The 12,667-nt window shown below is 49.1% G+C and overlaps 3 protein-coding genes across 3 annotated transcripts; all 3 read left to right on the forward strand.

Annotated features, from left to right (window-relative positions):
• Positions 1 to 1,725: 1,725 nt before the first annotated feature.
• On the forward strand, positions 1,726 to 3,180 carry PFICI_10995 (uncharacterized protein; the record flags this gene model as incomplete). The annotated part of the gene is made up of 1 exon (XM_007839576.1): positions 1,726 to 3,180. The coding sequence occupies one exon, from the start codon at positions 1,726 to 1,728 to the stop codon at positions 3,178 to 3,180; it is 1,455 nt and encodes a 484-aa protein (XP_007837767.1).
• Positions 3,181 to 4,052: 872 nt separating this feature from the next.
• On the forward strand, positions 4,053 to 4,910 carry PFICI_10996 (uncharacterized protein; the record flags this gene model as incomplete). The annotated part of the gene is made up of 2 exons (XM_007839577.1): positions 4,053 to 4,357; positions 4,436 to 4,910. The coding sequence occupies 2 exons, from the start codon at positions 4,053 to 4,055 to the stop codon at positions 4,908 to 4,910; spliced, it is 780 nt and encodes a 259-aa protein (XP_007837768.1).
• Positions 4,911 to 5,507: 597 nt separating this feature from the next.
• Positions 5,508 to 6,592, forward strand: PFICI_10997 (uncharacterized protein; the record flags this gene model as incomplete). Its single annotated transcript, XM_007839578.1, has 3 exons — positions 5,508 to 5,860; positions 5,934 to 6,068; positions 6,151 to 6,592. 3 exons carry the CDS (start codon positions 5,508 to 5,510, stop codon positions 6,590 to 6,592), a joined length of 930 nt encoding a protein of 309 aa, XP_007837769.1.
• Between the last annotated feature and the right edge of the window lie 6,075 nt (positions 6,593 to 12,667).

Genomic DNA, 12,667 nt, shown 5'->3' on the forward strand with positions numbered 1-12,667 from the left:
ACACTCATAGCTTTTCTCTGCCCAATAATGGTGAGATGATCTGCAGGACTGAGAAATCGTACGAATGGGAATGTAGATGTTGATCAGACCATACAAGCCCTTCCTTTCGACGTGCAGGCATTGAGCACCGTTCTCGACGACCCCTAACAAGTGCGGCTTGGCAATTGTCGTGCTGAACCCAATTGAAAGCTGTCCATCCCGGCTTTATGAAGCCATCTCACCTTGGACTGTGTACACCATGATTCCAAAAGCTTGTAGTGTCAATGTTTGCGACTACGCAATGTTGTGGGTGCAAATCAAGTTGGTCAACCCAAAGATTCCAAGGCTTGAAAGTACATCATAATACATAGTTGTGTAGTATGGCGAAAAGTCTTTTTATTGCTTACACAGGAATATAAAGCTTAACATGAGGCTGCCTCTGCTTTCATTCATCCTTCAGGTTGGCCTCAATCCTTCCGCACGGGTTTCTTTGTTATCCGGCAGATTTCGCCGCCGCCACAAACCCGAATGAACTTTCTGTTTCTCATCACATTTCATTAATCATGCATAAGAGTCTGCGAATTGGTTATAAATAGAGTTGGCATATCATCAAACTCAGTCCATACGATAGAGAGGCAACGGGGGCAACGGGTGCAACAGGGAGGAATGACTCTGTCATATTGACATGCAAAGGCACGACTAAACGACCAAGGCGGCGCAGAACTCGAATTAGGTGCCCGAATCAAGTCGATCTAGTAAATAAGACAGCACCATTACCAAGCCTTGTTGATCAAGTCTACAGACCTCAAACTTGATCTACCTGCATATCCAAGCCAATCAAGATCTCCCCGCACGAATCGGCGACAACAAAACTTGTTACATCTCCGATAGATTCTCTATTTTTGCTGTTCTAAAACCTTCCATGACAGGTTGGCCTCTGTATTTCAAGCTATACACATCGGCATCTGAGAGTTCCGACATAGTCTACTGTTAATCCTGCCCAACATACTATACAAGACCGCGTACTCAACAACACTCTATTGTTGCATCTTGTGACCAAGTGATACCGGCTGTCGTTGGCCATTTTAGTCCTATTATCGACCATACGAGAATATTGTTAGGTCGTTATCAGCAATTGCGCGTTCTTTCCACCACAAGTGTTACTGTCGGATCCGCCTAAACTTTGATCTCTCAGCCCATCATAAGCCTTATGCCAAGTAGTCCAGCCTCTGGTTTGGCGGCTTAGCCAACTCTATATTTGGGCGCTTTCAGCCCTCGAGGTCGTCTTGGCGTAAGATGATGGGACGTGCCACAAAACGTTCCGAATAGCCTTTCCGGGGCTGCTTGATCCGGTTGAGCTGCGCCTCGGGGCATTTATGGTCTGCCACAGCTGTGCGACCAATCAGAATGCCGCAATATACCTCTTTAGCTTATTCCTCTCTCGTATGTTCGCTTCACAAGGCAGTGAAGGGAACGCGCTGCGCTTTTCCGTTGGGATAGCTTCAGAAATGTCAGCGCTGGAGGCTCAGGAAACTTAGTAAATTGGACAACAGTAATTGCTCTCTATGTCTCCCTCCCTCTCTCCGCGGTTGCCAGAGTCTATATAACAACCATTGACAACCACCACAACTTCCGTTCTCGTCCATCATCATCATCATCATCACATCACAATCAATTCTATTCACTTACACAACAATTCCTAACATACTTCATAAACATTCTCGACTTTCAATATCATCATACACAATGGTCAACAGCAACATTGTTCTGTCTGGCATCAGTCTCCTGGCTGTTGCCTCTGCTCGTCCCGCAACTACCAAGGACAACAATCTACCACCTCGAGAGTGGCAAGAGTGCTCTACTGGAACATGGTACTATACATGCGGAGGCATCTCCGGATGCTTCGATTACGATCCCTGCGTCGCACCGTCCGAGACATTCAAGACGACTCGCGAATGGCACGAATGCCCAGCCGGAACTTGGTACTCCAAATGTGGCGCCTACGACGGGTGCTTCGACTATGATCCGTGTGTCGCGCCGCAGTCTGACCAGCTTCAGGCTAGAGAGTGGAAAGAATGCCCAGTCGGAACTTGGTACTCAAAGTGTGGCATCTACGACGGCTGCTTCAACTACGACCCATGCGTCTCGCCCTCCTCTACCGCATCCGAGTCCGATACCCTGACCACGCGAGAATGGCAAGAATGTTCTCCCGGAACTTGGTACTCCAAATGCGGACAGTACGATGGTTGCTTCGACTACGACCCTTGTGTTGAGCCGTCCAATACCCTAACAACACGAGAATGGCAAGAATGTTCTCCTGGCACATGGTATTCAAAGTGTGGCATCTACGATGGCTGCTTTGACTACGACCCGTGTGTTGAGCCGTCCACTGCCTCTGATTCTAGCGACCTGGAGACACGACAAGACTGCCCTACTGGGACATGGTACTCTACTTGTGGTAACATTTCAGGATGCTTCGACTACGATCCCTGTGTTGCACCCTCCAGCACTCTAAAGACACGAACGGAATGTTCTACCGGTACTTGGTATTCCAAGTGTGGACAGTACGACGGCTGCTTTGACCACGATCCTTGCGTCTCGATCGGTTCCACGGTAACTGCCTACAATGGAACCACTGGCACCAATGGAACTCATGGCACCAATGGAACTCACGGCACCAATGGCACCAGTGGCTTTACTACCGACGATCAGAGAGACATGTTCGTCGTAGTACCCGCCGAGCCCGAGACTACTGGTTCAGCCGTCAGCTACTTCCAGGTTGTCTCTGGCGCCATGGACATCAACCAAGTCGGCGTCTTCAGCGGCATTCCGGCCGAAGCCAAGACGTGCACTCTCCGCTGGAAGCAAGGCGAGGCAGATGAGCGCGTCTTCAGCGTCATTGGCAACGGTCGCGTCTCGGTGTACCAGATCGAGGACATTGATGCCACCGACGGCGTGTCCTGGAGCGAGGTCGAGGACGCCACGGTCACGAGCGACGAGTTTGGTCCCGATCTGACCAACTGGGACAGCTCCTCGATCGGCGCCACCGACCACGGCTCATGGGACTTGAACTGTGCCGAGACCATTTACCTCTCGTTCGCCACTCACAAGGGATCCGAGAACGTCGGTGTCGATGACTACAGGAACGTCTACTTCGAGCAGGACGAGAACAACGGCTTCTACATCTCCTACACACACTAGAATGGTTTGGCACAACGGGCAACGATAAATTATTCTGCATTTTGTTTTTGGCATTCAGCGTGGTTTTTGGTGCATGGTATTTGGAGTTTTAGCATTTAAATGGTGGCGCGCAATTGGCCCAGGACATTCCTTTTACTAGAATTAATGGTACCTTTAATTGTTTACAAAAAATCGATTCAAGCGATATAAATTGATAATTGTGAATTGAAATCATGACCTCTCACTCCGCCCTTATCGTGCCGGTTGCTACTCACTGCTGCCTATCACGATACTCCATAGTCTAATCGCAAAATTCCGTCGTTAATTTCATGTTGGAATCAATGATTAGATTGGGGGTTCTAATATTCTAATATTCCCTCATTGATGGATTTCATCGATACAAGCAGCCTTTCTGTGGTCATGCATTTTAATCTATGGTATTTATCTTGCTCCAGTTCTATCGAAATATAGAAAAGGCGTCCATTGGCCACGTCTGGTTGTAATATTGAGATTTTTCAAAGATCAAGGCAAACATAAAAATGCTACCTTGGTTGGTAAGATTATTCAAAGCTGGATGCATGTCTCCTCATGAGCAAAACGCAGTTGCATTGTATTGGGACATTATAGTCGATTCGTCCGGGGCAGTCGCAGATGACGATCTTGGACGGACGTCAATTGCCCCACTACGTCTGCGTAGTTGGTAGTCGAGACTCGAGACTCCGCCAGTACAGTCCAACGACAATGGCTTGCTTCCTTTGTTTTTCCCTTGACCTACCCGACACCTTACAATGACCATTGTCCATTGCTGGATATATCTTCACTCGCTTGATCACAATTAATTTGCCTAATATGCAATTTTATTCTCCTGGTTCCCGGAACCAAGCATCACCACAATGGGCCTAAAGGATTCTCGCTGGGCATCAGCCCCCACCACTGGCTCGCTTAGGACGTGGCCGCAGAATGCGCAGCCATTATCATCGTCAACACCAGCAGCGACGCGTCCGGCTCCTGCCTCTACCAGTCGGGCGATCAAGACTTCTCCCGAGAGGGAATTGGATCGATACCTTAAGCTGGTAGCTCGTCTCAAATGGAAGCTTTCATTCCTCTTCCAGGGTTACAGCTTGGCTACAGACCGCGTTGGTCGTTCAACCGACGAGGTCGCTGCCGACGAGATGCACTTCAAGATTGACTTTTACGAGTAAGTTGCCCCGCCCCTGAGCTATTGTCAAGAACCTCTCTTGCGTTTAAGCAGTGTCTAACGTTCGCTACCCCTCAGATATTATATGCATATCGAGCGAGCCTTGGTCCATCTCATGGGCGTCTTTGGCATTGAGATTACTGGCCTTGCCGACAGTACCCACAACTCCTCCGGCAGATCGCACAGCCACCGATTCCACGCCAATGTTCTCGCTGCTCTCGAGAGGCCGGATAATCCGCTGCGGGAAGCTTTGGGTCAAGGAGGGGTCATGAAACAGCTCTCGAGAGCCAAACAACTGCGCAACCGCTGGAAAAATGCAGATGGAGATTCCGGTCCAGACGAGAAGGGATATACACCAGCTCCGCTAGAAGCGTACAACCTCGAGCAGATATTGCAAACCATCTTTGCGGGCTGCGACCAAGCGTATGCAATTGCAGAGTCGCACATTCAGCAGCTTCGAGATGATTCCGGGCCTGATAATCCCATGGACTGGGAACGAGAGGAAGAGGACTGGGGCTTCATTGCAGATGCCATGGATTGGGAGGCTGTTTAAGACTCTGCTGGGAGTTGCAGAACCATTCGATGCATGTAGAGCGGCGTTATGGGCTAGACTGAGGCTGGCAATATTTTGCTTACAGGAACACAGCGTATGATACCCCTAGACTATAGAAATTGATACATTTTCGCCTATGATATGTACTCGCAGTACATTTGCTGCACTAATTTGTGTGCGATGTCTTGAATGGCGACTTGTAGCACATAGTTGTAACGTAGCCTGGGAGATTGAGGAGGCCTCACTTACGATGTTGCCTTTGTCTTAGCTGACGCGCCTTGTGCTTGTAGTGCCGCGTATAACTGTAATCTCGAGGTCTGTAGTGCTTCTTGACACTAGAGCTTGCTTGCGGCCAAGACCCCTAACACTGCCTATTGACCCCTGCATTTCAGTGCAGCATTCCACTGCACGGCACCAAACAATCCCGCTATCGCTATCGCTGATCAGCCCTACGCGACGTCATGGGATCATGTTTGGTAGGCAGCTGATCGTTACCTTCAAGTGTCTCTCTTGGAAAGACAGACCGCTTCTTGACAGACAATAGATATATTCAGGATTGATTGCTTGTTGTCTTGACTTTATGCAACACATGCAACCATGGCGCCGACGACATCTCTACGCAACATTTTCACCTACGCTTCCAACTTGCTCTCGCAGGTACCCCTACAGCTCTCCGACTTCCCGAACCCACTCGGCTCCGTACTCGCGCCGCCCGCTACCGATAACAACGCCGTAAACGACCATCATGCTCCGGCCGCGATAACACCATATATCCCGCTTTCGGGCGCGGGAACCTGTCCCATCGATGTGCCCATGAGCTGTCACAATCAAACAGCCGGGGACTCTTGCTGCTTCATCTACCCAGGCGGAAGACTCCTGCTGACCCAGTTCTGGGACGAAGAGATTCATGTTGGCGGTTCGGAAGAAGATTGGACGTTACATGGTCTTTGGTGAGATACTTTTTGACTATGAATCTGCACTCAAGAATCCAGGAACTAGTATTGATTATCTGGATCTCATTAGGCCCGATCTTTGCGATGGTTCGTATGATCAGTTCTGCGGCATGGCCCCTCGGTTCAATAATATTACCGAGATTTTGAAGCACTACGGACAAGAAGAGCTTCTCGAGCACATGAACAGATACTGGGTGGCCAAGTAGTAAGTCGTCTTGAGCAAGGGAGCTCTTTACACATGAATGAGTATTACAAGAGAGACTGACACTAGGCTGCCTCCCATTCAGCGGCGGGAACGCTCATCTCTGGGCCCATGAATACAACAAGCACGCCACCTGCATCAACACGCTGGCTCCATCATGCTACGAGTCCACTTACACTCCCGGTCTCGAGGTGGTTGACTACTTTACCCGCGCATTTGGTCTCTTCAAGATGCTGGACACGTACATGGCCCTGTCGCAGGCGGGCATTGAGCCCGACGCCCACAAGACGGTCAGCCTGGCCAAGATCCAAAAGACGCTCGAGGAGTTTAGCGGCGGCAAGGTGGTGCTCAAGTGTTCTGGCCGAAGGCACGATGTTCTCCATGAGGCCTGGTACGTGTACTTTGTCAAGGGCAGTCTGCAAGGAGGCGACTTTGTGCCGGCTCGAGATAGCTTCAAGGGTGACCAGACGGATTGTGCCGAGCACGTCAGGTATTTGCCCAAGAGGAGTAAGGGCCGTCATCACTGATCTCCTTGACTTGTCGACTATTACCCAGGCGCTTAGCTGAAGAGCTGCGTCTGGAGAAGAATGGGCAGACTCGGAAGAGCATTTCCGAACAATGAATCTTTGTTTATCAGCGATCATTCTGGATAGATTGGACTTGGACGCCCCATAGGCCGGTAGCAGATGTGATCAGAAGAACTCATTTTACGATTGAACCATGATTTTAGATTTCATGTTTATGGAACAAAACGTCAAGCTCGCATGTACTGTAGGATTCTTTACCATCTGAGACTACTAATATAATATACGTGATGAATTCTGTAGTAGTTTCTCACTTAGCAAGCCGACAGTGTAGAGAACATTATATCCAAAATACACGGACCTGAAGTCAAGGCATATACAATTCCGGCTCTTATCATCTCAGGATGAGCCACAAATAAGAGAGATTAGGGAGTGACTGCTGAATACACCTCTTATTCCCATGTTCACAAGGCAACATCTTGACACAGTCGATGAGGTTCAGACTATAGGAACTCGATTGGCCGAAGAGATAAATCTGCCTCTTGTATTCAGACTCAGAACATGGAACTGGGCTCCTCTTGATGGGTAGACTCACGTACCTTTGCTACCGGTAGCACCGAGTCTCGGCACCACCATTGGTATCACTACCTGCTACACGAGAATGTGGGACACAAGCAATGAATTTTGGGATATAGAAGACTGTTCTTTGTCTACTAGGTTCAGACGAAGAGCATGATGGCACGACATGAATTGATTATCACTGTCATCGTGTCGTGAGTTCTTTGATAGACAAGTACAGCATTGAATGCTATCTGGAAGACACTACTACAGCTAGAAATGCTTTGCTCACGACGAAAGATCGCGCCACCTTCATTCTATCAACGGGCTTCTTAGTCAGGGCCGTGTAAATCTATCGGCCACCCAGATGGCAACGTAACGCAACCTAACCCGCTTGCAAAAGAGCAGAAGCATGTTTCTCCATCTGAGTCGACAAAGTCTTGACGGCAATGTCCCCAACACAATCAAGATTCTCCCCAGACGGAGCCCAGCGAATTCTAAACCCCCTTTTACCTGCGTCCATGAAGCTTGGGGCGCGGCTTTCGTAGCATTCATTCTTTAGAGAATAAAGCCGGACTTCACTATCGGCCCTGTTTGTGTTTCTTACGGATAGGTTCCATCTGCAGCAGCCCGTTTTTCTTCTGATCGGAAATGATCAAGACACTACTGCAGGCGACAAACCCAACAACGACTGTCATTAGGTTCGGTCATGATGATCAGCCCTTTACGAACCATACATGGCATGACAAGGGGGTCTTGGCATCTGATAGCAAAGATGGCTTTCTTTCACCCCATGGGGAGACGTCTTCGTAAGCCTTGTCATGGCTTGGACCTTATCCAAAGGTTAGAGACCGGGTAGATGATAGGGAGACCTGGAACACGACAGTTTTGGCAGCATTCACAAATTGCAGCTGACAACTCAATTATCTGGGGGGAAACGCCTTGTAAACGGAGTTGGAGTTCTTAAAAGGCATCTCCCGAACGACGACTGTCGGAGCTCTAGGGCGGAGTTGTGATGAGCGTCGGAGTCTTTCTGCGGAATGTAACTCTTCGGGAACCCGTCAATGGACTGCAGATGTGTAAAGTAGTATTGCGATCTTGTTTTCCTCTTGGGTCCACGGGCTTTTACACTTTTTGACAGGCTTAATCAAAGTAACTATAGATTGGAGAGGGAGAAGGTTTGGAAGCGATGATACCTCGTCTCGGAAAGCCTCAAAGTGGTGCAAATGAAGGGAAAAAAAGAAACTACTTGCTTAGCGATGTCGCATTATTTTGGGTTATCCTGCTTATCGGACCGATCCCCAGCGGATGAAGTGATCACGAACAGCTTAGCCTGCGGGGGAGAAGACGCCTTGGAGGGCGCAAAAAGCCTGGGGTTGACTTGTCTCTCCGCAATCACCTCCATGCGCAAAACGGTTCCTTTTTCATGCGGGATCATGAACGACCATAACGCCTACACTTCACACCAGCAAGCTTGTTCATATGCCTCGAGATCATGTGTTGGAGAGGAGCATAAAGCGGCGCATGAATGTGCTCGGTGATATGCCATTATTACCAAGACGTGGATTCTCATCAGGTACGGTTTCAGCATGGCTGGATTTGATCATTGCATCCATCGACTGACAGGTCCGACACCAAGAACGTCCAATTTGGAGCATATAGATTGAAGTGCGCAACACGTGCTAGTGCTTTCATGTCATAGGTTTGTACATGGCCTCATTTCCGTTGGAATAACCTTCTGTCAAAGTACCACCTTAACTCTAATCCCAAAAGGGACGCTGGCAGGCCAACGCTTCATATTGGCCCCTGATTAGGTATTCCAGAACAGCATGTACTTTCATAGGTTGTATGGTTGATGATTAGCAGTAGTAGTAATTCGAGGTCGGCACCGAGACCAGCAGCATCCCCCTCAAGCATCTCGCTCAAAAGGATGACCTAAGACTGATGAGACCATCAGAAACAAGCTGAAAGGGGAAACAAAAGGCGACCGGCGCGCAAACGTGCTTCAGAGTCTCGAGACCGAGTCCTTTCTAAAGAATACGTAGCGGGCTGACGGGCAATCCGAACGTTAGGCTGTTGGCGGCCAAAGAACGTGTTACTATTCGAGGGCTAATAATAAGGGAGGGAGGTACGTGCAGTCTTTTTTTCTTTTTAGTACTGCGTGCTGGCGATCGATCTAACAAACGGGCTACCGGCTGGCTCGTGGTGTCGCTGATCATCGAGGCCCTTAACTGGCACTGCTAAGGCCCTAAACTTTGCAACCACTACAAAGTGTTAGCCGACCGACCCTGCTCTTTACCTCTTTTGCCAACTCGTGCCGAAGCTTTCGTGCCTAGGTTAGCTGTTTGTCGCGCCCCCTTGGTCCAAGTTGCCAAGCTATACTACACCTTGAAGAAAGTTTCAAAGCTTTATCATCGAAGGAAAAGCTGGACCTGCTGCGCCTAGGAGTAAAAGATCATAGCACCTGCGCCTATTCAAGGACTGTCGCGTATAATTTACTTCAAGCCTGCAGGTAATAAGGGTGTCCGGCACGACACCAACTTGTCGCATTCTAGAAATGCGAAATAATGACGGTAGATTATTGCTTGGCTATTCCTTCCCGTCTTTCGCCTGGTGATGAATCGATCTGTAGGTGAGAGGCACAGAGCATGGTCACTGACTGAGAGTGGTGATTCGACAAGGGGGTTCAGCGCATCCCGTCCGCATCCTGCCGCTACCACTGCTAATAATGCCGCTCCTTGAGTCTGTATGCAACTATTGGTTGTCCGCATATGCGGCAAAGACTGTGAGAAAAATTGCAGCGAAATTTTTTTTATTCGTTGACCAGTAGCATGCTAAACCTTGGCAGCTAGGCTCATCTAGGTATGGTCGTGGATGCAATGGAAGACACGAAGAAACCAAGAAAAGCAACGTAGTCGTCCTTTTTTTCCCCCCAAGACATTGGTGATCATCAGGAGACAAAGGCTGCAGATGGCCGACCGACACACGTCGAAACGTCAGAGAAGAAAAAAGAAAAGACAAAAAGCTGCAAGCAATATGAACCAAAAGACCCCACTCGACGCATCTTCGGCAATCAACATTTTGAAGGCGGACGGCAGCCTCAGCGAAGCGATTGAGGGGGCCACCCCAGTGGCTGAATCGGTAATGGAGGATTGGGGGGAGAGAAAAGGCATGGATGGACTAAAATCCTCAGCCAAAACCCCGTATCCATCCAAGGAGATGCCATTTTTAGCGGGTCAATCAATCCATTGACTTTTTTAGCAAGAGAGCAAGTGGCAATCGTATTCATCAGCTCAGGCTTTCGATCGATCGCTTTCTCCATGTGTCTGGGAATATGGATATATGTGAGACTGTATCTCATTTTCTGCGATGAGATGCGCTATCATACTGCTTGCTACACAATAGATCTAAATTGCCGGACATCTTTACCGCCAGGAAGAGCCGGCAAATTTCCTCAATTGTCGATCAAATTCTTACCATCGGGGACCTCCCGAACACCAAGTCGTCTCGTTCCAGCGCCCCGGGAACGCTAAGAGGGATAAAAAAAAAAGATCACAAATTGTTGGTGCGCCTGCGGTCACGTCTCGAGGACAGCAAGGGGCATCAGTTTCGCGCCATCACGGGCCCAGCGGCCAGCCTAATAATTCCAGGTGCTACCTACACATGACTCTGCTAAAATGGGTGCTTCTACGTGGCCATCAGAAACAGACATGCCTTTATTCATGCCGAGTGGCCGTGAACTTTTATGAGATATTATTAAAGGGCATGATCGTCGTTGGAATTTCCATTTATTGACTTTCAGATATGAAGGCATTGCTCGCCTATTCGCGTACTGGATTCAAGACAATATGGACTGACTCAGCAAGGAGCTGCACTCTCGCGTACCAATCAAACTGTCAAGCGGCCCTAGTATCGCCAGCAACTTCAATATCAACATCATCATTGCGTTCAGCGCCTATTTACACAGATGCTCTTTCTTGGTTACTCAGCCTCTCTTGGAGCCGGGTAGGTCAGCTGTCTGACAAGCGGAAAGGTTCCTGATTTTTCGCCTATTACAACCGCTTTCGAGGGTGCTGAGATTCATCCAGTCGCACGATGCCTGTTGTTTGCTTCAGCACAGACTTGACTCGAGCCCGCAATGGATCGTCACATTCCCGTTCTATTTGCGATCGACCGTACTTACTTGTCTCGACAGCCAAGAAAATCAACCCAAAAAAAAAAACATGAGGCTTGCATTGTCTCTGCTCATTAGTACATATTTTGTCCACGACACGCAGACATAGGTGGGCGTGCGCATGCCTACTGAGGAAACGATTTTGGCACTCATCATTCCCCAATAGCTATGGAATCCCCGTTCAGGACCGTCCTCGTCTTCAGATTGTGCGCCGATCTCATACTGGGACTACGTATTGTCGGTCGTATCTTGCGGTAAGTGGGAGCAAGTGCTCCCGTTAGCCATATGGCTAGGAACCATTTGCTCAATAGCCCGCATCAGAGGAATTAACAATATCATCTCAACAGCCAAGAATGGACATATTCATGGTTCTAACATCTGACAGTAGACAAATGCCTATCTGCATGTAGGTCTAGTACAGGTAGGATGCAGCGCAGTGTAACGCATAGAAATATAATTCCATCTCGCATCGGACAAGCTGATGCTGCTGCTGATCCCCTGGGTAGTAGGTGCATGCAGGTAAATCAATGTACGTAGGTACCTACTCTGTCAATTGGGTACCTAAAGTAGCCTGTCTGTCTGACTGGCTGGCTTTGCCATGTTAGGGAATAAGTCCATAGGCCAATCACAACCATAACGCTCCGCCGTCGAGCTGCTTTTGTTGCTCAGGTTGCATGCCCAGGACAGGACAAGACCAAGAAATCAAATGTAAACCCGTGCCGTGGCTCCGTTACTTGGAAGCTTGCGTCAGTAGGACAGTAGGGCTTGGGGTTTCGTCGACACTGAGGTATGCATCGCCAGCGTCTGAATGACCTCAATGTCCATGTGCATAGCTGAAAGAGGGAGGGAGAGAAAAAGCCTCTCGAGGCGGCACTGTCCTTTTCGTCCCCCTCGTACAACAATCGATGCCTTACAATGAAATAGTATTGGGGTGTTTCAAAGTAGTGGTGTACGCTACAAAGTCGAAAAGTAAGGTACATGCATACATGCACTCCTCTCTCTCCTCACAATTGACACTGGACAAGTTCACAGCGCGCTGCCCAAAGCCCCCCCAGCTCCCGGGTCCGGCCTCCCTTACGGTGGTCAGATTACCCGATCTGGAAGTCTAACGCCGGCCTCGACCTTGTTTCTCCCACTGTAATGCGGAAACTTGTACTAACAGGAATCTTGCGAGTGGGCGGTTCCTTGGCTCTAGTCTGCTATTATTCATGGTCTCTCCACTCAATTTGAGCACCAAGGCAACGGATACCTTGGGTACATTTACGCTCGCGCGCTAAGCCCACACTCTGGCTATTGCCCCATCACGCCCCCCCTCAGCCCCCATTTTGCCATCCTCAGCCTGGCCG

Source organism: Pestalotiopsis fici (assembly GCF_000516985.1).
Source record: "Pestalotiopsis fici W106-1 unplaced genomic scaffold PFICI_Scf_8, whole genome shotgun sequence".
Taxonomy (NCBI): Eukaryota; Fungi; Ascomycota; class Sordariomycetes; order Amphisphaeriales; family Sporocadaceae; genus Pestalotiopsis; species Pestalotiopsis fici.